At 40.6% G+C, this 27,978-nt stretch overlaps 1 protein-coding gene across 1 annotated transcript in view; it reads right to left on the reverse strand.

The window, feature by feature from the left end:
* Positions 1-27,978, reverse strand: part of LOC137619873 (DNA polymerase alpha catalytic subunit-like) — a 316,081-nt gene that overhangs the window by 149,328 nt on the left and 138,775 nt on the right. The window contains exon 7 of the mRNA XM_068350163.1: positions 27,005-27,168. Coding sequence (XP_068206264.1) covers positions 27,005-27,168 — 164 coding nt within the window. The remainder of the gene's footprint in view (positions 1-27,004; positions 27,169-27,978) is intronic.

A 27,978-nucleotide genomic window follows, 5' to 3' on the forward strand; every position in this document is an offset into this window, starting at 1 on the left:
TTGCAGGCAGGACTTCAGGGGGACAATTTATATAACTACAGGTTTGTATTAGTTAGGGAAAAATACAAATTATTTCCAAATTTGTTATTTGTTCCTTCACTAACAAACCTTTCGTTATTTATATGAATGACTCACTCTTAGGTGAGTGGAAGTCCGACTTCTGGCTTGGTCATTAACCCTGCTTTTCATAGTACAGTATTAGACTGTATCTAAGGATAAACCTTATCACCTCACTAGTAATTCACCGAGCGAATGTTAGTGTTTACCTCGCAGGAAACATTGGGGGACGTGAAAGAGTATAACTAGTTATTGTCTATACTAGGATACAAAAGGGAAAAGTTCCTACCTGCAGAGGTAGAAGCCAGCTTGCAAAGGAACCCAAGGTGCAGTTCCCCAAGAAAGGGGAAGATGGAGAAAGGAAAAGCCAGACATACTTTCATTCACCTCAGACTTAACCTGGGTAACCAATGACCTAAAACAACTGCTACTTATCCAACAAAGAGCCCGAGGTATTTTTCAACCCATTGTTGTATCAGCCACCATAGGGCCGATAGATAATATATCAAGCCTCCTGTGGGTCACGTCTTTGAGGTAGTGGGCAGCGAAGGACGTTTGACGCTTCCACACATCGGCTTGCAGAACTTGTGATATTGAGAAGTCACGTTTAAATGCCCGGGACGTACTTATGCCCTTTAAATCATGAGCTCTAGGTCTTTGAGCTTCAGGAGAGTCATGTTGGAGGGCATAGTATATGACTTTGCGGATCCAAGATTGATTGATTGATTGATTGAAAGTTTTCTGGCATCCTGACATCTAAGGTCATTGACGCCGATACCATTTACTGTATATGAAAATTAAAAGAGAATTCGATTAAAACCATAAAAATTAAGGAGTCATCAAAATAGTTATAGAGTTTTCAGAAGACCTGCTTCTGAAATAAATCTAAAAATTCCGCTCGCATAGTAAGACACATCATGTCCAAGAATCTTGGCAAGGATAAACCTGCCATCCTCACCTCGAGCCTCAAACAGATATCTATTTCTTAAGTTAGTAAAATTAGGGCATTCGGTCAACAAATGCCTCACTGTTAAAGGTACTAAGCAGTCCTCGCAGTACGGTTGGTGTTGGCCCTTCAGCAGAAACTCGTGTGTCAGCCGTGTGTGACCAATACGGAGACGACAAAGAGTCGTCTCCCATTTTCGGGGAATCATGTTATACCTCCAAGGTGATATGATATTTGTTACTTCCCTCATTTTATTGCCGTCTTGACTGTCCCAGTGCTGTTGCCATTTATCACAAACCAATTTCTTGATGTAAGGTAGGAGATCGTTACATGGAATGGGATACCTCCTTGGTAGCAACTCGGATGCCGCATTCTTCGCCAGTAAATCTGCCTTCTCATTCCCAGACACACCTACATGTGCTGGAACCCAACAAAATCGAACAGTTATACCTTTCCGTCCAATAATAAAAAGCCATTCTAAAATCTTTAAAACTAGAGGGTTACTAGAATTAAAAACTTCTAAAGCTTGAAGAACACTCCTTGCATCACTAAAAATTGTAAAATTACCCTCCTTTTCCAAAGCTATTTTCTCAATAGCGGTTAATATGCCATACAGTTCGGCAGTAAATATGGAAGCTGTTAGAGGAAGTGCACCTCTACAATTAAAATCATTACTATGTACTCCAAATCCAACGCCAGCATCAGATTTGGAGCCATCAGTATATATAAAAGTCGATCCCCTATGTTCTTCGACATGTTCCATAAAAAGAGACCTGGATTCTAAGTCAGTCATATTCTTCTTAACTCCAATAAAGTATTTACAAAAAGATATGTCAGGTAATTTCCATGGAGGCGTTGATGATAACTTGAATGGAACTACCTTATTTCTAATTATATCCAGACTATTTAAAAATCGTTTCAGCCGAAAGCCATAAGGTTGAGGAAATTTTGGGTGCAACTCAAAGTATGATGCGTGTCTTACAAGGCTTGCAGTCTGAAAGGCTAGAGAGCTAGGGAGTCTTTGCAATCTAAACCAATACCGAAGAATGGAAGACATTCGGTAAAGGTCTAGAGGTAACTCTCCAGCATCAACAAGGAGACTTGGGATAGGCGAGGTTTTAAAAGCTCCAGTAGATAATCTAATACCTGCATGATGTATAGAGTCTAATATTTTTAACCGGCTTGGGGTGGCTGAAGAATATACCTCACAACCATAACTAATTTTGGAAAAAATCAAGGCCTTGTATAATTTTAAAATAGTATTGCGGTCTGCCCCCCATGATGTATGGGACAATACTTTTAAGATATTCAGCGCTTCAACACATTTAGCTTTTAGCGCTTTTAGGTGAGAAACCCATGTAAGTCTACAGTCAAATATCAAACCTAAAAATTTGGTTTCCGATACACATGGTATCCGTTGACCTTTAATGTATATATCCGGGTCTGGATGTACTCCCCGGATACGACAAAAATGGACAATGGTAGTTTTACTTGTCGAGAACTTAAATCCATTCATGTCAGCCCACTGGATAATTTTATCAATAGAGAGTTGGATTTTTCTCTCAACCATTGCCATTCTAGTGCCAGCAAATGATATTGAGAGATCATCCACAAATAGTGTTGAGAGAACATCCCGGGGAATGGCTGAGGATATCCCATTAATTGCTAGTGCAAAAAGGGTTACACTCAGCACACTACCCTGAGGAACTCCTTCTTCCTGGCACTTACTCTCTGATAGAGTTTCCCCCACTCTCACTTGAAAAACTCTATGTGAAAGAAATGCCTGAATAAATAGTGGCAGCTCTCCTCTCAATCCCAATTCATGAATGGTTTTAAGAATACCATATCTCCATGTGGTATCATATGCCTTTTCAAGGTCAAAAAATACTGTAACATGGTGCTGTTTGGAAGCAAAGGCTTCACAAATAGATGACTCAAGTCGTATCAACACATCAGTCGTTGAGTGCATTTTTCGGAATCCACATTGAATCGGTGATAAAATACCTTTCTTTTCAAGGTACCATATCAGCCTTGCATTGACCATCTTCTCCATGATTTTACATAAACAAGATGTCAATGCAATAGGACGATAGTTTGCTGCTAAAAACTTGTCTTTACCGGGTTTTAAAAAGGCTAAAATAAGGGCTAGTTCCCAAACACTTGGGTAGCTATGATCATGCCATATTCTATTAATAATACTTAAAATAAATAGCTTTGTATTAAAATGTACATGTTTAATCATTGCATATGGAATTCCATCGGGTCCAGGGGCTGTATCGTTGCAATGAGCAAGTGCGGAATCAAATTCTCTTTCAGTGAAAGGAGAATTATACGACTCTTCCCTTCTTGTTGCAAAATTTAAAATTTTCTTTTCTTCAGTACTCCTATACTGGTGACCAGGGGCTCCTTCACACTTGCTGGATACATTTGAAAAATGATTAGCCAGGGCATTGCTAACTTCATTTGCTTCAGTTACATACTGGCCATTCACCTTCAACACTGGTGGTGGGTTGGGGGTGAATTTGCCAGCTATCTTTTTTACTTTCCTCCACACAGAAGATGGTGGTGTTCTACTGTTAATGGAGGAAACAAAAGACATCCATGACTGGCGCCTTGCTTCTTTCATGGCACGACGGAACTGTGCTCTACATTTCTTGTACATAATTAAATTCTCATCAGTTCGGAGTCTACGCAATCGTGTTAAAGATCTTCTTGTGGCTCTGTGGAGTGCAGTTAGTTCTGAAGACCACCACGGGACTGGTCGTCGTTTGAATAATCCTGTTGTTTTGGGAATTGAATTGACTCCTGCTGTATGAAGAGTTCCATTCAGCAGGTCTATGGCATCATCAATACTTTCAAACTGTTCTGCTCTCCCTTCAATTTCACTTAGCTCAGAAAATTTAACCCAGTCTGCCTTGTCTAGATTCCAACGTGGCGATCTTTGCAAAGGTGGACCCTTGTTGGTGTTTATAATGATTGGTGCATGATCACTAGTATGCCAATCATCTAATGTCCTCCAATCAAAATCAAGAAGGCAGTTAGAGCTTGCAATTGAAAGGTCAATGCATGACAAAGTACCTGTCTGAACATGGAAGTGCGTGGGCTCTCCTGTATTAAGGAGCCCCACATCCTCATTCTCCACAATTGATGAGATAATATTGCCCCTTGTGTTGGCCAAAACATCACCCCATAAAGGATGTCTACCATTCATATCTCCCAGTAAGAGAAAAGGTTGAGGGAGTTGTTGAATAACTTCTACTAAATCATCATATAAAATATCATCATTTGGAGGTAAGTACAGAGAGCATATTGTATATTTTCTCCCTATATCAATTTGTACAACAACTGCCTGCAGGGTTGTACGTATAGACATGGGTATTTAGGGAACATCTCGACGAATGTACATGAGACTTCCGCCATGGCTCCCTGCTTGTTGATTATATGGTGTTCTATAGCTAACATACTCTCGAGGACTAGGAGTGTTAGAATCAAGCATACTTTCCTGTAGACATACTATTATGGGGGAATGCTCATGAATTAGGAGCTTAAGTTCTTCATATTTCGCCCTCAAACCCTGACAGTTCCATTGCAAAATGGAGGAGAAAACTATGGATTATTTCTGGAAGACGTCTTGGGTGAGGTCTTCCCATTAGCAGTCTTTAATCTAACATTATTACTTGTAGGTTTCTTCAGAGATGGTCTTGTTATGTTGGGTTTTACGTTGGAGTTTTTCTTTGTATCTTTTTTATATATTTGTTGAGGGGGATGGTGGACCTCAACTTGAATTTCTGATTTATTTAAATTGTCTTCTGGTTGATCGCCAACATCAACAGACAAAACATCATATTTATTTGATGTCATAATTCTAGTATTTCTTATGGAAGGGGGTGAGAGAGATGGAGGTCTCTCTCTTTTACGATTAATAGGTTGCAAGTTACCAGGTTTTTGTACCTTCCCCACTACAGGTACACCTGATAACTTGGTGTCAGGTGGAATCTCCATTAAATCAGGCAAGGATATGGCCTGGGAGAGGTTAGTACTATCCTTTGTAATGGGGGACAAAGGTTTGATAGTGGTGGGCAATGTCTTTTTGTTGATACTCAATGATAAATCTTTAGGAGGAGATGTTCTTGTCTTATGCAGCACTTTATCAATAGATTGTGAATTCCTTTTTCGAGAACTACCTACAGTAGTAGGTGGGTGAGATGATTCCCGAGGAACTTTTTCTCCTGTTTTTAATGTTTTTGCATAAGTATTAGATTTATTTAATAATCTCTTGGCATGCCCCACGCTTACATGTTCAATAATTGATTTATTGAGGGCAGCCTCTTCTAACTTATAAAACTGGCAGCTCCTATCATTAGATTTATGATTAGAGTTGCAGTTTAAGCACCTTGCCTCAAGTGTACAATCCCCATGATAAATTTTGGAGCAAGTATTACAAATTTTTTCATTATTGCAAACTTTGGAAGGATGTCCAAATTTAAAGCAATTATAACATTGCAGTGGCCTCTGCTTAAAAGGTTGAACTCTGATCCTTTCGTTTTCTATGTCTATGTGGAAAGGTACATCAGCATCCTGGAAAGTAAGAACAATCATTGATGTTCCAGGTACTTTATGTACTTTCCACACTGATAGGGGACACATGGCCAATATCTCCTCTTCAGTAAATTCATACAGATCCCTATTAAAAACCACTCCCCTTCCATAGCTAAAGTTTAGATGGGGTTTGATGTCCAATTTTATATCATCATTTACTGTCTTCAAATTAGACAGTATAACAGACTGTGTGTATGACTTGGCCTTTATCAAGAAACTTTTCTTCCCAAATCGAGATATATCTCCAGGTGCGATCGTACCTACCTTCCTCTGAAGAAACTTGCATATCTTGAAATAATTTTCCGTACCTCCTACAGATTGAGCAAGAAGCCACATCGGTGGTTTTGGCTTTCTTTGGGATGGTATATCTGCCTCTATATCTTTATCAGCCCAGTCTGCTGGTCTGTAGACATCCAGATCTTTAGGTGCCCCATCACACAGAGCACCCTTAACATTCATATTACCTACTTTAATATCAACAATGTTACAGCTTGCATTAAATGCTTCCTCGTGACAATTAAATGATAACCAAGATTCCCAATTATCATCTTGAAGTTTCATTCTAATTTCATTTATTGATCCGTAACACTCAAATATTTTATGTAGCACATCATAATTAGCTTCTAAAGGGATTTGGGTAACGTGCAGGACTTTCAGTTTTCCTGTGTTGCCCAAATTACCCTTTTTCCGAGTGTTTAAAGAATAGTCCTTTTTAGTTCCTACGTCGTCGTCGGAGTTTTCTTTAAATGAATTGCCAGAGGTCGTCAGCAGTGCCGGGGGCGAGTCAGCATATCCAGGGGAGGTGGGGTCATTTTCACAAGATTCCATCATATAAAAAGAAGAGAGAAGAGTGATTTTTTGAAGTTTGATTTACCTGCTTGAGAACATTAAGGCATCACATGTTGGGAAGGAGATTTACACTCTCCACTACCGGCACAGTGAGAGTATACTTCCCAGATGGTCCACTCCATACCCTACCCGAAGGATAGCATCAAAACAGATATAGAGGCACAGGTGTAAGCTGAACCCGCCTGTTAGGACTGAGACCAAGAAACTATGGAATCATCCTCCCCATATCTGTAATGACGGGCTTCCGGCCAAAAGCCGAGAGTCCTACCCCAAGCGTTGGATCCCCCTGGATTCCGAAGACCCAACACTTGAGAATAGTTCCGCCAAAAAGGTCCAAACCATCTTCGGGATGGCTGAGATCATCCAATACTCTCACATATAGCTTTGAGCACAAACACCTCCCAACCGTGACACCCTTCCCATTCATCAAAGCAGGCAGCAATACCGGATGTAGAAACATCCGCCCAAGTGGCAATAATAGATGTAGAAACATCCATGCCATAAAAAGAGAAAAAAAAAATAATAAACACACATATATATGTAAATACATACACATACATATGGGAAATTTTACTCATAGGGTTGGGACAGCAACATGAAGGAAAGTTTATAATATTAGGAGAAGGTTGAAGCCATATAAAGAGTTAGAGAAAGATGAAAGAGAGAAATTTAGATTCGAACTGGGGGAGCAATTTCCCAAAGTTCGAGAGCCCTCTTGCCCGTCACCAAGTTTCAGCACGGGAATGAAATGCCGTGCTGAAGCTCAATGACTTCATCAAGGCATTCTCTCATTAAGAGGGTTGCGGATCCAAGAAGAAATGGTGTGCTTGATGACCCTCCTCTTAGTTCTGCCCGAGCTGACAAATAAGGCTGAAAGCAAGGGTCATGTTGCTGCAGTACATTCAAGATAATATCTCAAACTCCTCACTGGGCAAAGTAAAAATTGACCACAGTCATTGGTTACAGAACGTAGACTCTTAATCTGAAAGGGCCCGAATCTATGGTCCAGCAACCCCAGATTTTGAGTCTTAGCAATAAACTCGGGGACAAAGCCAATTGGCACCTCCCCCCCATCACCTTAAATGAGCGATGTCGTACGAGAGACCCTCCATGAAGTTCACTAACTCTCTTTGCAGATGCTAAAGCGAGTAGGAATGCCGTCTTTAACGTGAGGTTAGGGCTGTTGCATGGCGTAGTGGTTTGTAAGAAGGACCCATTAGGGATCTCAAAACGCGAACCACGTTCCAAGGAGAAGGTCTGATCTCCGACTGGGGCAAGTGATTTCCTAGCTCCATATCATTAGGGAAAGTTCCAACAAAGAGGAAAGATCCACTCAACTCAATCTAAAGGCTCAGCTCAAGGCTGAGCGATAGCCTTTTACCACCGATACTGAAAGAAGTTTTTCCTCTCGAAGGTATACAAGGAACTCCGCTATTACTGGAATAGTGCCATCAAGGAAGAGATACCCCTTCCACAATACCAACCACAGAAGAATATCCACTTTGCCTGGTACACTGCTGCTGGAGACTTTTGTAAGTGTTTAAACATTCTTCACGCAACTTGTTGCGAAAAGCTTCTCTTTGAGAAGAGACACTGGATAGTCTCCGCGCGTGAAATCGAAGCGACCAGAGGGTCTTATGAAAGATGTTGGCGTGTGGTTGTCTGAGTAGATTTGGTCGTGGAGGAAGCTCTCTCAGGTGATCCTACTACCAGTTGCAGAAGGTCTGGAAACCACTCTACATGATGCCATAGCTGAACTTTGAAGGTCATCAGTAGATTTTTGGATGCTCTGGTCTTGTTGATCAGTCTTCTCATCAGACAGAACAGGGGGAAAGGCGTATACGTCGATGTTGTCCCACCATTGTTGGAGTGCAACCTGACATAGAGCCTGAGGGTCCGAGACTAGGGAACAGTACAGCGGGAGCCTTAAGTTCAGGGATGTTGCAATCAGGTCCACAGTCGGGATTCCCACACTGTCAGGACTTTGTTGGCTACCAGAGGATTCAAAGACCATTCAAAGCCCACTATCTGGGTCGCTCTGTTCAAGTTGTCTGCAAGCACATTCTTCTTGCCTGGAGTTAACCAAGCTGATAGTGTCACCGAATCATCATCTGCCCATCTTAGAATATTTACAGCAAGATGGCATAGGTGCTGCGAAAAAGTACTGCCTTGTTTTTTTATTAAGCCACCACTGTGGTATTGTCGTTTATCAATACCACAATGACCTGCCAGTAACTGTTGGAAAGCTAGGAATGCTGCTCTCATCTCGTAGATTTGTGCTGGTATCTTTCGGATTCTGACCAAAGGCCGAGATCGTGTGATGCAGCAAGTGGGTGCCCAATCCTTCTTTTGATGCTTCTTTGAAGATCAGCAAGTCTAGAGGAGGGAAAAGAAAATCTAGCCCTAGGCAAAGGTTCTCCTCTGAGACCCACCATTGAAGATCCATTACTTGATCCTGGCCTATTGGCACTATGATGTCCTGGGACCCGGTGTGCTAGTCCCATAGAGATTTTAGGTGCAATTGGAGGGATCTCCTCCTGAGGCGACCATTGAGAGGACGATGAATCAGCGAGGTTAGATGACCCAAGAGACACAGCCACTGACGGATTGGTACGTCTTCTCATCTGAAGAAGGGACAAGCCACTTCTCTCAGCCTGTGTACTCTGTCTTCTGATGGGAAGACTTTTTGAAGGTCGGTGTCTATGATCATACGGAGGTAAACCAGTATCTGATATGGAAGCAAAGATAACTTCTTGAGATTTATCACAATCCCAGATGCTGACAAAACACAAAACCATGTCCCGATGATGAAGAAGGCTCATCTTCGAGTCTGGTAGGACTAGCAAGTCGTCTAGGTATCTTAAGAGACAAATGCCGTTCTTGTGAGCCCATGATGACACTAGGGTGAGCACCCTGGTGAAGACTTAGGGCGCTGTCGAGAGACCGAAACAGAGAACCTTGAACTGGTAATGTTTGTTCTTGTGTATGAACCTGAGATACTTCCTTGAAGACAGATGTATTGGATGTATGTGTCTTGGAGATCCAATGTGCACATGAAGTCCTTCAGTCTTACAGCTTTAACGACCGTGTTTGCCGTCTCCATCCTGAACGGAGTTTGAAGAACAATCGTGTTCAGGGGCGAGAGATCTATGACTGGTTTCCAGCCTCCAGATGTCTAATTCACAAGAAAGTGTCGACTGTAGAAGCCTGGGGACCCATCTAAGACCTCCTGGAGAGCGACCTTCTGCAGCATGGTCTGGACTTTGACACGGAGGGCCAGCTCCTTTACAGACCCCTTCATATAGGACCTTAGAGGAATTGGATTCCGAGTCAGAGGGGGGAGAGATTGAATGAAGGGGACGCAATACCCTACACAGATCCCCGCAATTATAGGGATCGGTCTCGTGATGCTGCCAACTCTGCCAGAGGCATTGCAGGCATCCCCCCACCTGGTGGACTGATGAGATGATTGCCCTCCCTAGTGGGAGTGGCAATCTCGACTGACCCCTCTACCACCTACCTTTCTTCTGAAAGACTTCGTCCCATCCTGGTCCCTGGACTGGAAGGGCTTCTTAGACATCTTAGATGTTCCTGGTCTAGAATTTGACGGACATGAAGAACTGGACTAATCTTTGGGGGTTGGGAAGACCTAACATTAGGCCAAGAATTCATGGCTTTATGGAGGAGAGAATCTTTGGAGGATTTTCTCCACCTATCAGCTGCATTTTCTACCTCTTCAGGTTGAAGAGAGGTTACCTCGAGGGTTAAGTTTCAAAAGCGCTTGACCTCCACTTTCAGCACCTGCCTGTGGAACCTTCCAATCACTGTATCCCTTCTCTTTAGAATCGCATTCACCCACAAGTTGACCGCGTAGTGTGAAAGGAATTCTAGGGTCCGGGTACTTGACAAAAGGAAGGATTCTAAGGACCGTCATGTCAAATCCTTGGAAAGATCCTCGGATCGAACAATCTGGCCCAACGACCCCAACCACAGGTCGAGCCATGAAGCAGCTTGCATAGCATACTTTGCGCTTCTCTCTATGTTGAGGAGCTCAGAGGCAGAAAGGGAGACCCTCAAAGAAGCTAGTCTCCATACTGGGACACCCCTGGTAAGAGACTCTACTGAAGGGTCGAGAGTCAGGGTAGGACGAGGTTCGTCCTGGATCTCGTAATACTTCCCCTGAAGAATAGGGAAGTGGCAGAAATCAGGAGGAAGATCCTGCTCTGAGAAAGCTAGATGTGCCTGCTATCTGGGAAATAGCTTTCCTTCTGACTGCATTAAGTGCTTTTAACCAAGGGAGGACTGCACTGGTCTTAGATTTCTGGGTAACCAACACTTTGGTTCTAGCCTTCCTGTGGGGCAGTGCCAGGATCCGACTAGTTATTGAAGGTCCTCATGCACGCAAAGACTTGTCAAAAGGTATGTTCCAATTCCTTGTGCTCAGCCTCGTAGTGGAATTTTGGATTCACCACTTTGGGGAGGTATTCTTCATCCGTGTCCTGGAACTCATCTATCGCCACACTTTCATCCATGAAAGCTTCTGGTAGGTCAGGGTCATCAGCAGGAACCTGTGAAGGGCCTGCCTTGGGAGACCCCCTTACCAATTCCTCCCTACAAGCTTCTCAGGCCTTACAGTTCTAAGGAACCGTCTTTGAATCTTTCTATTCGTTCCTGGAAGGGAAGTGTTCCTCAAGCATAGATGTTTTGGAGGAAACTTGTTCCTTAGGCTTCTGAGGTTCGGGAGCAACGTCTTGCTACTCCTCCAGTGGAAGAGATACTGGACACAAGACCGGAGAAGCAATCTCGATTGATTTAGGATTGAAGGAGTGGATGGCAATCTCCAAAGGGGAACCCAAGTCCTTACTCGTAAGGGGTTGTATGATGTCTGCGTACAGAGGAGTTTATTGCTTCATCCTCCAACCCTGTTTAGTTGTCATCCTTTTGCCTGGTTGAACTGGCATTAAGGAAAGATCCTGTAGGTGGAGCAGCTGCAGAGACTTGTTAATCCATGGTGTTTGGTCGAGGTGGAGTTGACCTAAACATTGAAGGAACAGAACTTCTCAGAGACGATCTCCTCCTACGGTCAGGAGCCTCGTAAGAAGAAGACGAGGACAACTTCTCCAACGGATTATTGAAAGTAGACCATGGTGGACACGGTTGGAGATGGGCAAGTGGAAAGCCTAAGATGAACATCTGTTGAGATGACACCCAGGTGTCATAACAGGACGGACGCTCCCCGACTCGACAAGTCAGGATTGTCCTTAGGAAGTCCTGGAGGAGAATGACATCTGGACTGGCCTATAAAGGGGCCGGCATCCTTGGAAGGTAACTTCTTAGGCATCATTAAATGCTCCTTGATGATTCGCACAAGGCGATCAGGAGATAAGGGTATACCCGCACACTTATTAGGGGGTTCTTTCATTCCCTCTGGAAAGGGAATCGGCCTGACGCTAGAGCTGTCGGTAACGGAGGACATCGTCAGATGATTTGGACCATCGCTTGCTTTCGAAGTTGCGACCTCAGCACAAGATCCTCATCAACACAACAGGTTTACTCGCTTTAGAAGATTTTCGCGCGAGTGGGCGTGACTGGGCGCGACTCACCCGTGACTAGGCGAGACTCAGTCATGACTAGGCGAGACTCAGTCATGACTGGGCGCGAATCACAAGTGACTGCGCGTGATGGAGCATAAGTCCCGCGCAGAAGCAACAACTTTGTGAGCAGGTGTGGTACCCTGTACACACGCTGGAGAAGGAGTTGGGAGCCTACGAGTGGGGTCAACGCATTACGTTGGAGAGTGTTGAGTTAGAGCAGTTCGTACAAGAGGGTGTCACGTAGGCGTACGCTTACAAAAGACACCCCAGGCATTGAAAGGCACTGGAGGTAGTCTTGGAAGAGGCTCTTGGAGAGTTGGTCTTCAGAATGTCCTTATCCAGTCAGAGGTCGTCTAGAAGGATCCGGAGATGTAGCGTGATGTGAAAAAAAATTATAGTTTAAGGAAAATACAATTAATTTCTGGATATATTTCTTATTATCATTTTAATTGTTCAGGTTTTATGTGTACAATGTTTTATGTTTATTTGATATTTTCAGTAAAATGCATCAATTTGCTAAGGATTATTTTTTCTTTAATTTCTTTAACTCCAGTTCCTCAACTCAAATTTTTTTTCTTTGTTTTCTTAGCAGGTGGCTGGTGACAAATCCCTACATGTCAAAAGATAGATCATATAGTTTGCTAACTCTCTCGGCCAAGGCCAAAGCAAGTAGGAACACCATCTTCCACACGTGAGGTAACAATCTGAAGCCTGGCATCATTGTTCATTGCGGGGGCCCTTCAGAGACTGAAGAACCTGAACCACGTTCCAAGGAGGAGGGCTAAGTTTCGACTGGGGACAAGTAATTTCATGACTAAGTATGAGTAAAGAAAGGTCAAACGAGAAGGAAATATATACTTTCAGTTTAAAGGCGAGACTCAATGCTGATCAGTAGTCTCTGACTGCTGAAACCAAGAGAAGCATTTCTTCCCGAAGGTGTAAAAGGAACTTGGCTCTAGTTGGAAGAGGCATCGAAGGGAGAGAGACCCCTTCAACGACACCAAACACAAAAAACTGCCCTCTTTGCCAGGTAGACTGACTCTGCAGATTGTCTGAGGTAACCAGCCATTTCTCTGTGTGAAAAGGTACTGGACAGTCTCCAGGCATGTAGCCAAAGCAAAGCAAGGGCGGTGTGGTAAATGTTGGCGTAAGGTTGTTCGAGCAGGTCATGCAACAGTGGAGCTATCAGTCACTCGTAGGTTGATGCTTATTCAGACCTGGTTGAGGACTTTTCTCATCAGACAGAACAGGGGAAACGTGTACACGTCCAGGTTCACCAATCATTGTTGGAAAGCATCTTGCCAATGAGCTTGAGAATCCGGGACTGGGGAGCAGTATAAGGGGAGCCTGAAGTTCAGGGCCATCGCGAACAGATCTACAATCGGGGAATCCCACAAAGTCAGGACTTTGCTGTCTACCAAAAGATTCAAAGACCACTAGGAACACAGTATCTGAGTTCTCTGCTCAGATTATCGGCTAGCACATTCCGTTTGCCTAAAATGAAGCAAGCCAATAGGGTCACTGAGTTGTCTTCTGCCCATGTGAGTATTTCTACTGTTGGATGGCACAGCTGCTGCGAAAGGGTACCGCCTTGTTTGTTTAGGTAAGCAATTACCATGGCATTATCGCTCATGAATACCACGGAGTGCCCAGCCAGGACCTGGTGAAACTGTTGGAGGGCAAGAAAGGCTACCCTCATCTCCAAGAGATTTATGTGCTGACACCTTTTGGACTCGGACCATTGATTGGAGATGTGGTGCAGCAGGTGGGCCCACCACCGTTCTTTTGATGTATCTGAAAAGAACATCAATTTAGGGGAAGGAACGAGAAGATCGACACCTTTACAGAGTTTTGGGTCTGTCAGCTACCATTTGAGGTTTAAAGTTCCTCTTTTGCTATGTGGACTAGGCAAACCCTGGAATCGGTGGACTGACTCCATTGGGATTTCAGACGCCACTGGAGGGATCTCATACTCAGGCGACTGTTGAGAACTAATCGGGCCAGGCAAAGCCAGCTCTGGGTTGGAAGCTCTCCTCACCTGAGGAAGGCCTGTGCTATCTTCCTCAGATTATGAATCCTTTTGTCTGATGGGAAAGCTTTGTGCCCTATGGTGTCTATTCTCATGCCAAGGTATACCAGTTCTTGAGAGGGTAACAGGTGAGACTTCTCGAGGTTTACCATGATCCCCTGATCTTGGCAAAACCTTAGAAGCTCGTCTCGATGGAGAAGAAGGACTGCCTTCGAGTCTGCCAAAAACAGCCAGTCGTCCAAGTATCTTAGAAGACGGATGCCGACTCTGTGAGCCCAGGATGACACTAGGTGAACACTCTCGTGAAGACCTGAAGTGTTGTGGAAAGACAGAAGCACAGCACCTAGAACTGATAATGCTTTCGGTCTAGCATGAGTCTTAGATACTTCCTGGAAGACGGATGGATTGGGATCTGGAAGTATGCATCCTTTAGATCTAGAGTGCACATGAAGCCCAGCGGTGGTACTGCTTGTCTGACCGTGTCGGCTATCTCCATTCTGAACGAGGTCTGTTCAATAAACCTGTTCAGAGCTGAGAGATTGATGACTGGTCTCCAGCCTCCAGACGCCTCTTTCACAAGAATCACTGTAGGAGACTGGGGACCCTTCGAGGACCTCTTGGAAAGAGACTTTCTCCAACATAGTCTGGACTTCTGCCCGTAATACCTCCTCTGAAGCAAATACAGATGAGGGAGGAGCTTGGAGGATGAACTGGCCCGGAGGAAGGAAGATGAACCAGTTGCCTGAGACACTGCCTTCTGCTTGGCACTCCTTAACCCCTTTGACCAGGGAAGAGCTACGCTGGCCTTCAGGGGTCTCTAGGTGCCATAAAATGGTCCAGGACCATATCCTTACCATCAGGAAGAGCTGCCATGATGGATCTGGCAGCCCATTGATGGAGCGAATGCAGGCTAACACCTGCCAGAGGGCATGCTCGGACTCTTTCCGTTCATCCTTTGTTAACCTAGGGCTAGCGGAAGCTGGCAAAGCATCGTCCTCGAGATCGCTTTGTCCTTCCACTTACAAGTCCTCACCCACAGGAGCTCAGAGTGGGTCCAAGTCGCCATGAGGATAAGCCGGAGATAGGGCAACTTCCATGGACGTGCTCGCTTCCCTATGCCTCTCAGGTTCAGATAGGGGAAGCCTGGATGAGGATTAGGGATTGTAAATAAATCCTTTGGCTTTGCACTGAGGCAGAAGCGTAAGCCTTATGGACTCAGCTGTCTGCGGAATAGCTGGGAATCTGCAGGAGGAACTACATCACACTGGATCGGACGGCGTGCCTCCTTAGACAATATCTCGACCGAAGAGGGTCGGAACAAGTCCGTGTAGGCAATTGCCCTGTCCTCCCTAGGGGGAGATGGACATATCCTCTTCCACACCCCTTTCAGTTTGTCCTGTGAGATTTTGAAATGCAGGGGGCTGCCCTGTAGTTCTGAAGCGTTCTCTTCCCGTGCTCTCTTGCAAGAAGAAATGGGCTCCTCCTTGTGAGGGGGAAACACCAGGGAGGAGCCCTCAGAACTACTAGGGTCAGACAGAGGAGAGGCGGCAACAGAGGGATCATAGGAGTGCCTCCTAAGGACTGAGAAGGGGTGAAGGGGATGACCCCCGTCATAGCTTGCTGCGTCACGGTAAATAATGCTCGCAGACATGGGGGGTCGCAAGCTCCCAATGTGCTGGGAAGGATGTCCTTAGGATGGCACGGATCCCTGGCCTTGAAACCTCTACAGGAATCTTAGACCTCTTACCAGTAGGTAACACCGGCACAGGCCTCCCCTTAGGGAGAGGGTCTGGGTGCTGTCTAGAGAGAATGGTGGGGGTCTCTCCAAGTGGGAGGTTTACCCACAGGAGGGAAACCTTCTACAACCATAAATGGAGAATTTTGTCCGGGGGAAAAGAAACCACAGGGGCAAGGAGAGACAGGTTCCGCAAGGATGGAAAAACACGGGAACCACCTCTGCCGTGAGACGCTGCCACGTCACACGATATTGCTCCATCACGTGACGCTTGTCTGCCGCACGACGCAGTAAAAGACCGAGCTGGAGCAAGGGGACAAAACCAAGGGGAAGGAGCTACCATGAAGCATGACTCCATGTCACGAGACCCATGGGGATTGTAGTGACAGGGTCCCGGAGGAGCTGCGTCACTGAATCCTGAAGGAGGATGGAAACACTAAGGAAACAAACTACAGGTATTTCTCAACTTACGACCTATGCGATTTATGACAGTTTGACTTTATGACATTTTTTTTTCGGGGTGATGACATCACAAGTCTATTAGAAATAGTATGCTACTGGGACAAATATTTCCTTGGAAATAATGATTATTCTTGTATAAAATTAAACTGATATATCTTGGTCAATTAGTATTTTCTTTTATTGATAAGATACAGTATCCATTTTCAGTAAAAAGTACTCTAAGATAAGTTTTAATATCTGCCGAGTTCATATCACAAGTCTGGTGACGTCATTTTACCGGCGGAAAGCGACAGAGCAATACCCTGATTTCCTTCCAATAGGCTAACGGTGGTTAGTATTAGTATTTCAATTATCGAGACATCAAGAAACGATACAAAATATTTTGCGGGTTTGTATCGGTTGTAATGAGTACAGCACTACATAGCATGAATTTTGATTCTACGCTATTTTATTTGACATCTGGTAATAGTTCAATATTTATCTAAATAACATACACTAATGGGACAAATATTTTCTCAAAAATAATATACTTCCTTTTACATTAGGAAAATAAAGTACGTTTGCTTGGTAAGTTAGTAATTGCAAGAAAAAAGAAAAAGGATTTACATATTTTGCTAGTCATTCTTTGTCAAGTTTACGTCACCTGTCTTGTGACGTCAAATTTCTGGCGGAAGGAGAGCTGGCAAACCAAATGATTTCCTTTTATCATGTTACCGAGTAATCTTATTACAGTATTCCCATCATCAAAACGCCAAGTAATGATCAAGTATTTTAGTGGTCTCTATTAGTAGTTACAAGAATAGTACCAATTACCGTAAATTTAATAAAAAATAGTCTGATAACATGTTTCTTGCGGAAGGCAAATGGCATATCAAGTGATTTCCCTTTGATGTGTTACTAAGATTCCCATAATCGAAACATCGAGCAATGATACAAAGAATTTCTAATAATGATCAAAGAAATGTGAAGATTTGAGAGAGAGAGAGAGAGAGAGAGAGAGAGAGAGAGAGAGAGAGAGAATAATAATAATAATTCCTTTATTCTACAAAACAAATGGGTATTCTCTTACATAAAGAATGTATTTACATTAAAAGGTTCTTATATAGTAATGGCCTTTAAATATAATTAGGATGGCATTGTATTACAATCTAAAATCCACAAATTATATATAAAGTCTCCAACATACTATTTAAAATTCTACAATAAAAATAAGTTTTTTACATACAAATTAGCTATATTAAGTAAATTAGGATGTTTCTAAGACAAGTTTAAAACACATGATACATAAAAATTTAAGAACTTTCTAGTTTCTAAAAAGGTAAAATTTTATTTACATGCGGTCAATGCATACCCATGCACATATACATACATTTTGTCTGAACATAGTGACAATAAATTCCCTCAATAATAATAAAAATATAAAATCAAATTTAAATTTCTGTAAATCCCTTTTCATCCATATATTATGAATTGTAAACTAGTCACTTAAAAGTAGTCAATGTGTTGCACACTTCAACCATATTATAGTAATTGCTGGCTCGCAAAAAAGAATGATTTTAATTTTGATTTGAAAATGTGTTAGTTTCCATATTCCCTAATATCCACAGGCAATGCGTTCCATAATCTAGGTCCCCTGACTGAAGTTGCCCTATCAGCAATTGCTGTTCGCCTATTTGGAAGGAGATCTCATCTGCTCGATGGTTTCCAATCTCAATATTCTTTGGGGTATATGTTCATGCAATACTTTATGAATACAAACATCATAAACTTTTTTATTTTCTATTTTCAACCATTCCAGTTTTCTAAAATACAGTGTGGCATGATCATATCTTTTCCCATCACCCGAGGCGACTTTCGAGGCAAAATTTTGAATCTTCTGTATCTTTCGTGAGTTTAAATTTGAACACCCATTCCATATAGTGGAGCAATAGGATACTGTACTATGCTTGATGCTAATGCCTCAACAACTAATTTTCTGCTCGTCTCATCAAAAAGACCTTTATTTTTATTTAGGAAATACAGCACTCCCTTAGTCTTGCTATATATATCTTTTCTACATGATAATCAAAAGTGAAGAATCTATCAATAATTACCCCAAGATTTTTTACGCTTTCACTTGGTTTGATGTTGTCTGGCATTCGATTAATATATTGACAGGATACTACAAAAAAGAACCGAGTTTTATTGGCATTCATTCTTAAGCCATTTTCAGAAAATATTTGTTTACTTTTATTAAATTTCCTTCAGCTCGGCTGAGAATCTCTGCTACATTATCGATCTTACCGGGGTGAAGAAATTGTGCATCATCAGCATATTGAACTAACATGTCAGCATCATTTATATAAACAAGGTCGTTTACGTAAACATTAAATAAAATTGGTCCAAGAATCGAGCCTTGTGGTACGCCATATTCCAATTTATGTCTGCTTGAGATGTGGTTATCTATTTTTACTGATTGAGTCTGAGCTGTCAGATAATCTCTAAACCAAAAATCATCGATACTGAAATCCATAATCTTTTTTAGTAGTAGTTTATGGGAAACAGAATCAAAAGCTTTTGACAGATCACACAAAGTAAGCAAAGATATTTTATCATCATCAATATTTTCGTGAATCTGTTCACATATTGTTAGAGCAGTTTCCGTAGATAACTGTTTTCTGAAACCATGCTGAGTGATAGATAATTTTTTGACTCCAAGTAGTCATATAGTTCATTGCTCACAATTTTCTCCAATACTTTTGACATAATAGATAATAAAGATATTGGTCTAAATTTCCTGGAATTGTCACCTTCCTTATAAAGCAGATTTACTATACTGTACTATATTTCCATTCAATTGGGACCTTGCCTGTTACGATAAGCGTTTATAATCACAGTAAGATAAAGGCCTATAACTGGCATTGAATCTTTTAAAAATCGACTCGTAATGTTATCAGGACCATGAGAATTTGTGTTCTTTAAACTATTAACCACCTGAACCACCTTTCCAACATCAACCAGACTGGACCTAAAACGTTCTCTTCTATGGATAATATGCTGATTTTCTAGTAATGTGGAATTTTCCTCACTCACTTCCCTATGTGTTTACTTCCTCATATACTTTCTTGCCAACGTTCGCAACAAATTCATTAAATCTTTCACTTGATTCTTCCGTATTTTCTACGTTACTCCTTCCTCCTGTTTTCTTATTTGGAATAATTTTATTTATCACCTTCCCCATATTTTTACTATTAAATTTTAGCTGGTTTTGATTGTATTTAACTTTTGCAAATTCCATCATTGATTTTACTTTATTCTTTGACAGTTTATATAGTTCTATAGAGCTTTGATCCTTGATTAAATCTCTCGTGTTTCATAAATGATCGCAGTTTTTCATAGCCTCTTTGATTTCAGTGCTTATCCACGGAGCCGGTGGCTTGTATATTTTCTTTGTTTCCGTTGGTGCAACTATTTCTATTTAAAATAAACGCCTATTTATTTACATCGTCTGTTTGGAGTATTTCGTCTAATAAATGAATGTGGTTTCTAAGAAGCGTACAAAATAATTCTTTCATATAGTTTTTTTAAGCTTCTAAATGTTTTATTTTTCTGGGTAGCATTCATGTTTACTAATATCAAGAGTACAAAAAAATAAGATCGTGATCAGATATGTGGGATTTTACTACACCTGATGACAGTACCATATTTTTACTATTCATTATTATAACATCAAGAAGTGTTTTAGAAGTCTCTGTTATCCGAGTAGGCTCTTTAATTACTTGGTTCAAGTTCTCCATATCTAGTATTTTTCCCAGTCTAGAATATTCATTCAGCAAGTCATCATTCAAGTCTCCGAGCACTAACATTGGATGTTTTTTGGGAAACTAAAATGGAACATTTCTTTAAGATGGATAAACATTTCCCTTGAGGGATTTAGATACCTATATACAGCACCAACAATAATGGATGGTAGTTTCATACACTGAACTTTTACCCAAGTGCTTTCAATACCCTCACAACGTTCCAATTTTACATCTACCAAAACTGTATTAAGGTCATTTCGGACATAAATACAAGTGCCACCACCACGTCCACTGTTGCTTTGGAACAAATTAAAACCATCAATATTCACATATCTGTCTGGGATATTTTCTTTCAATCATGTTTCTCTTATGCACAAGGTATCAATATCTCTTTCTTGAGTCAATAACTTAATTTCCTCTAAAGCTGACTATAGTGATCTCGCATTTATGTGTTCTACATTCAGTTTATCTTTTCTACAGATGGCCCTACCTTTTTTGTCAGTTTCTTAATAATACAGTAGTTATTCTAGTTTTTATACTGACAAAATTTTCTTTTGTGTCCTAATTGTTCACAGGTACCACATCTCAGCTTGTAGTCAAATCTACATGTAGCTACTTGATGGTTTCTTTCCTTACAGTTAAAGCATCCATGCACTGTATTTCCCTCTCCCACTCGTTTGCTCCCCCGGTACCCTTCTTCATATCTATGTCAGGATGAAAAAGAATTATACCTATTTTGCTCTGGTTGCCTTAAATACATTTCTCTCTGGAATTCCTTATTATGATTTACTATGTTCCTGCCAGCGTTACGAAGCTCTACTTTATTTCTGGTCTCAGGGTTGTTGTTTTGAAAAACACTAAAAGCCCTCCTCATGTGCCTATTTGAAAAAATTCCCTTATTTTTAGAAGTTATCATAGGTGTAAACTCTACGTTCAGTTTCTCCCAATTTTTACTTAATGGAAAATGGGGAGTGTTTGGATATTGCATTCAACAATCTCAAAATTGCCTGTGTGTTTAGAAAAACTCCCCTATTTTCTTCGCTATCATCAAAACACATCGAGTCAACATCTCCTGTACCCAATCTAAAAAATGCAAATTTGTTTTTACAATTGATACTCCATTATCAACACACCAGCTTGATAGCTTATTATTGTAATCATTTATTTTCTCGTCGTATTCCTCGACTTGCATTACAGGTGCAATCTCAAAAATATACAAATCCATATTTTCATTCCTTTGCTTAAGACAAGCAACAAGGGATCCAAGAGCATCAAAGATGTCATCTGAAATTGCCCCATCGAGAATGCCCTGTAGTCCACAATAAAAATACATCTACCTGGTGTCCACGTCAGTTTTTCCGAAACCCAGCATTTAATGAGATCGATGTTTCCTTCTTTGATTGTTTGAATCAAACAATATATGAGAGAGAGAGAGAGAGAGAGAGAGAGAGAGAGAGAGAGAGAGAGAGAGAGAGAGAGAGAGAGATTCATACAATAACTAATGCTTATGTATAAAGATATTTCGAATGAGAAAATTACATTAACAACGTTATGTGCACATAATCGCTGTACGGTAGCGTGGCCTTGAGATCAGCTGATGCCTGCTGAAAGTAAAACCTATGTAATTGTTGAATGTTGAAATGCTCCCGAAATAGAAAAATAGCATACAAACATGCTTTAGGGACCACAATTAAATACAATAATTTCTAGTGAAATATGAAGGCTCAATAACAAACTAAAATTTAAATACTGTATGAAGCTTTAAAAATGAACTAGCCATAAGAACACACACACACACAGAAAAAGAGAACATATTTGTACGGTTAATAATAATGGCTATAAACAAACTACATGAAAACTATAATATCATGTGACATACTGGCGCACTATCTCAATACAGTAGCGGGACCTTCAGATCAACAGCACAGCTGATCACAACCAAAAGTAAGCAAAAAAGTTGGTAATTCTTGACTGCAAAAATTTTTCAAAAATTGAAAAATAGAATACAATAAGGATTTATTAGAGCATAAGATATACTATGTAACAATAAAATTAAATAATGATATACAGTAAAAAAAATATTGATAAAATACGACTTGGATCATAACATAGCTTAATAAACCTACGGAAACCATACTACTTTAGTTTGACATACGTCGAAATTGAATTACGACGCGTCTCTCGGTCCCCATCTCTGTCTTATGTCGGCAACTATCTGTATGTGTACCCGAGGAGTATACCCAAGTAGGACCCGAAGGTCCAACAAAGCTACAAGACCCCCGAAGGCTCAGCTTAACTCCGGTCATGAGAGCCCAAGTCTCAATGTGACGTGTCAAAATACTCTCTGTCATGCGAGAAGTGTCTCAACATGATGAGGGTCACGAGAGCCGACTGATTCAGCGTAACCAGAGTCCAGCAAACCAGGAGGGTCCATGCGACAGGACACTGAAGTCTCCCTGCTACGCGAGCCCGAAGGCTAAACGTAACATCCAGAACGAAAGTCTGCAGACTTAGCATAACAGGGGTTGCGAGACCCTGAGGGGTCAGCACAATGGGAAACCTAAGTTTTCCTGCCACAAGAGCCCGAGGACTCAACGTTATAAGAGGCACGAGAGCCCGAAGTCTCAGCATAATCATAGTTGCGAGACACCGATGGATGAACGCAACGGGAAACCAAAGCTTTCTTGCCACGAGAGCCCAAAGGATCAGCGTAACTAGGGTTACGTGACCCTAGGGGTCAATGCAACGGGAGACCTAAACCTCCCTGTCACGAGAGCCCAAAGGTTCAATGTGACTGATGGAACGAGAGCCCGAAGGCTCAGCATAACTATCGTTGCGAGAGCCTGAAGGCTCAACGCAACTGGAAACCGAAGGTTCAACGCGACGGAGACCTGAAGGTCTCGCAGTGCCGTGTGAGCCCAAGGTTCAACAAGATGAGAGCCCAAAAGATCGTGATCATGCCAGCCCGATGAATGATCGCCTACTGGAATGCCAGTCACACACACAATCTGAACAGAAAAAGAGAAGAATTAATCAAAGCAAGTCAAATACGGGAGAGAGCAACACTATGTCCGCACTCTACCAAGCCAAAAAGCAAAGTGCTTACTCAGCCGAGAGGTGTGAGTGAGCGGGGTAGCCAGCATACTTCGCCCCCACCCGCTAACTAGCGGATGGGATAGTTATCCCTCACTAAAATTATCTTGGCTCGTCTTTCAGCTGCGCCGAAAATACCACCCCTATAAATAGCGGAAGGTTTATATTTGCCCCAGAACAAATGTCCAGAAAATTGGGCCTGGGGCCAAATCATTTGGTAAGGGGTTGGGGCTCGAAGGGTTAAATAGTAATCAAGAACTAGAGTTGGTAATTGGTTTGTAAATACAGTGGTACCTCTACATACGAATTCAATTCGTTCCACAACCAACTTCGGATGTAGAAAATGTTCGGATGTAGAAACGAATTTTCCCATAAGAATACATGGTAATTCATTTAATTCGTTCTTCAGCCTAAAAACCCATAATAAATCCTTAATAAATGGCTACACATAATTACACATAACAATAACATAACTGCATAATATGAAAGAAGCATGTAAAAAAGATAATTATAAAGAAATATTAAATAAAAAATGAGTTTTATTGCCACTTTACCTTAGAGACAGGCCAACGCAGGTGAAGGATTTGCTACGCCAGGAGGAGACAGACGATCGGCGAGAAGGTAGACATGGTGTTAACATGTTCTTTAAATAAATACTCTCTCTCTCTCTTGTTCTTCTTCATTGTTAGTGTTAGAGACGTCTATTAATTTTTTCTGAGAGAGAGAGAGAGAGAGAGAGAGAGAGAGAGAGAGAGAGAGATTAAACAAAAATGAGAGATTAAACAAAAATGTGTTGATACATATGATTTTTAACAGCGTTAACGAGTTGAAAGACAGTTAAATGTAACTAAAAAAAAAACAATATCAGCGAATCTGAATTCCTTCATTAACTAAAACAAATAGATACAAACACACTCGTGTGCGTATGCGCAAACACACACACACGCACGGGGAGACACAATCGGCGAGGAGGTAGAGAGATGGTGACTGCGATAACATACCGTAACTTACACTATGGAAATTTTAATCTAACTTAGCTTATTTATTTTTTCTTTATTTTCATATTTCATATTTTTTAAATTTCTTTTCATTTGATTTTTTATTTTCATCACTTTCAGTGACGAGTTACGGTACATTATCGCAGTCACCATCTCTACCTCCTCCCCGACCGTCTCTCTTACTGCGTAGCAATTCTTACACCTGTGTGTGTGTTTGTGCATACGCACACGAGTGTTTGTATCAATATTTGTTTTAGTTAATAAAGGAATTCAGATTAGCTGTTATTAATTTCTTAGTTACATTTAATTGTTTTTCAACTCGTTGACGCTGTTAAAAATCATACGTACTCTAAACATATTTTTGTTTAATCTCTCTCTCTCTCTCTCTCTCTGAAAAAAAATAATAGACGTATCTAACACTATAACAGCGAAGAAGAACGAGAGAGAGAGAGAGAGAGAGAGAGAGAGAGAGAGAGAGAGAGAGAGAGATATTTTATTTAAAGAACATGTTAATGCTATGTTTAGAGAGCAACAGAAAAAGAGAGAAGTCTTATTTAAAAGAGCTTGTTAATGCTATCGTGGTTTTCTTTGCTTCACTTTTTTCTTTCTTTCTGTTCATCACGCTGGCCCTTCTCACAAATGATCGTTGCCAACAATCTCTTTGTCCTTTATCCCTATCAACAAAAGGTGTTCTATCTCTTCCAGGGTATTGCTAAGATGTCTTGTAATAATGGTGATCCCCTTCGATGGTTATTTGCTTTAATGGCTGCCTTGATGATCCTCGAGATCATAGGCCTATTCCGGCCATATTGTTTAGTCATACAGTATCACTCACATGCACACTGCTCTCATGTTTTTCTATAATTTCTTGCTTCAATTCTAATGAAAGAATTGCCTTCTTCCTGTACTGAAAATTAGCTTCTTAGGCACCATGGTTATAGGTAAAATCAAAAAGGAAATGTGAGAAAAGGAAGAAAATAAGCACTGTTAATAACAGACCAAACAGAGGACAACCACACGATACACACAAGAATAGAGAACTGAGCACTCGACGCTCAATGGCGTAATGTTTACTTCGGGTGTCGAAATAAAATTCGGGTGTAGTCAAAAACTTGCTTGAATTTTACTTCAGATGTTGGAAAATTTGGATGTAGATACGTTCGTGTGTAGAGGTTCCACTGTACAGTATAAACAAAAATAAAATATATAAAAGTCAAAATGTCTCTACAATAAAGAAGGCTTCAACACTAAAACAAGAACAAGAATTACCAGGCTTTCTTTGCCTTTGAGTTAACAATTTACTGATTTTATACAAAACCAAATGGGGGAACTGAGGTGTATAAAAGTGTCATAGAAGATGTGGCTACGGAGAATTTAAAGAATAAACGGCATCAGAACATACCCTGAGCAACTATAATGATGTTTAAGCTTAGACTGATTGATAATTAATATTAACATTACAAGATATTTTCCAGCAATAATTCCCCTACTGAAAAACATACCTAACCATACACAGTCTTGCTTTATATTCTCATCATCCTCATCCTCCTGTTCAGAAGGATAAACAGAGACATTATTTACTGGTTTTCCTGTTTGTTTACATATTTCTGCTCATTTGTTTCCCAAGGGAATCATTTCAGTAGTTGAGGTACGTACTAGCGCATTCATTTACCATGTTAAGAGTTAACCTGTGATGAGGTAGAGACTGAGCTTGCAAGCATACAATGTGCACTGCTACACAAAAAATTATGCTACTAATCAACTTTAGCTAAAACATCATAAGATGGATTTACTCAGAAAAAAATTTAAGAAATTGCAAACTAAGTATATTATACAATTATTTAAATCGTATAATTTCTTCTCAACAAACTATCCATTCATCTTCCACAGCATTGCTCTAAGGGACTTAAATGATACAACACATTATCAATATTATTATTATAAGCCAAGCTACAATCCTAATTGGAAAAGCAAGATGCCATAATCCCAAGGGCTCCAACAGGGAAAAACACCCCAGTGAGGAAAGGAAACATGGAAATAACGAAAAAACTACCAAAGAACAAAACTACATTTAATCTTCCATACATAAACTATAAAATCTTAAAACAAAAAATCAGGAGAGACAAGATAGAACAGCATGCCTGAGTGTGCCCTCAAGCAAGAGAACTCTATTCCAAGACAGTGGAAGGCCATGGTACAGAGGCTATGGCACTACCCAAGACTAGAGAACAGTGGTTTGATTTTGGAGTGTCCTTCTCCTAGAAGAGCTGCTTAGCATAGCTAGAGTCTCTTCTACCCTTACGAAGAGGAAAGCAGCCACTGAACAATTATATTGCAGTAGTTACCCACCCACGTGAAATGTTTGGTTGCTTTAAAGCTCTTACTTCAATGAGTGGAGGGATATTGGATCCAGGTTACCAACTTTGTCTTCTGTCATGAAATCTAGTTGTTTCAAAGACAGGTTAGGATTGCGAGGGAATAAAAACTGAACACCCACGAAGAAATTAGTTTTTCTCACAACCCAGGAGGTAACAAACATGTCTGTAGTCCTAGTAGCAAACCAATTTAAAAGAAATAATCATACACCAAAAAAGTAGCATTTAAACACTTGAAAAGGAAAAACAAATAGTAGCATTATGAAAAAAACGGAAAAACAAAAAGCAGTGTTGTAATGAAGAGCAAAAACAAACAGCAATGTTGTAAAAAGACATCAGTAATCATGACAGAGAAATTGACAGACAATGGCTAGGTAGATTTGTAATAGCACCTGGCTTGCTAAGCATCAAAGAGTTCAAACTTACTGGATGCAAGAAATGTGACCAAGAAGTAAACTTCTCCAAACTATATAACCTGAGCTTACCTGACTTTGAAACCCCGATTAACTTCTGAATCTTGCTCTTGGTTTGATTCTTCATTCTTCATATTCAAATCAATTTCCTCTGTCTTAATAGTAGTTGGTTCTTTTACTTGGTTCGTTGCAACTTTTTCCTCGTCAATGTCCTCTTTGATGAGAGATGCCCCCATCTTGAGAGAAAAAAATTATCAATGGTACCATGCATTTCTACAAATCTTTATAAAAAATTTATTATTCATATTTACAGCTTGTGATACCCAATATATATTTCAATTCATACAGCACAAAACACCTACAGTAGAGAACACTTGAATTTAGAATGCCTCAACATTTTACTACATTGTTTTTGCATTGCAAATGCTCAGTTGAAAAATCTTCCTGATAAACTAACATTAAAAAAAAAAATGGAAAATTTCTTTTACATTGATTTCCAAGTATATAGAAAAGACATTTCACTGCCAAGAACCTTTATGTAATAAGGTTTGCTATCAGGAACCTTATAAAAGCTTATTTGATCTTAAAATCAGTTATCAACTACAGTAATGTGAAACATATTTTCATTAAAATTTCATTAACTTTAATGATATTTGAGCTTAGACTGATTGATAATTAAAATTAACATTACAAGAGGCTCTTCCTTTAAATACACCTTGAATAAATAACCTACCATCTTACACACAATATCATTCAGCAAATGAAAATAAAAAATAAATAAACTTTTTCAAGTTTATGAACCACAAAGCTTTTGGGGTTACTTCAAATTCCTACTACTTTTTTATTCTTGATTGATTTTTTCATTAAAAAAACTAATGAAAATTCTATGCTCTAAAAGTAGAACAAGGGAAATTCTATTACCATGTGTATTTTATTTTACAGTACAGTATGCAAATTATTTTATCAAAGTACAGGAGTCACTTTCAAAGGTTACGTTATTCATATGGAAGTTTTTAGTATTTTTTTTCAAAAAGTGAATGTCAAAA

This window comes from Palaemon carinicauda, chromosome 26 (assembly GCF_036898095.1).
Source record: "Palaemon carinicauda isolate YSFRI2023 chromosome 26, ASM3689809v2, whole genome shotgun sequence".
Lineage (NCBI taxonomy): Eukaryota > Metazoa > Arthropoda > Malacostraca > Decapoda > Palaemonidae > Palaemon > Palaemon carinicauda.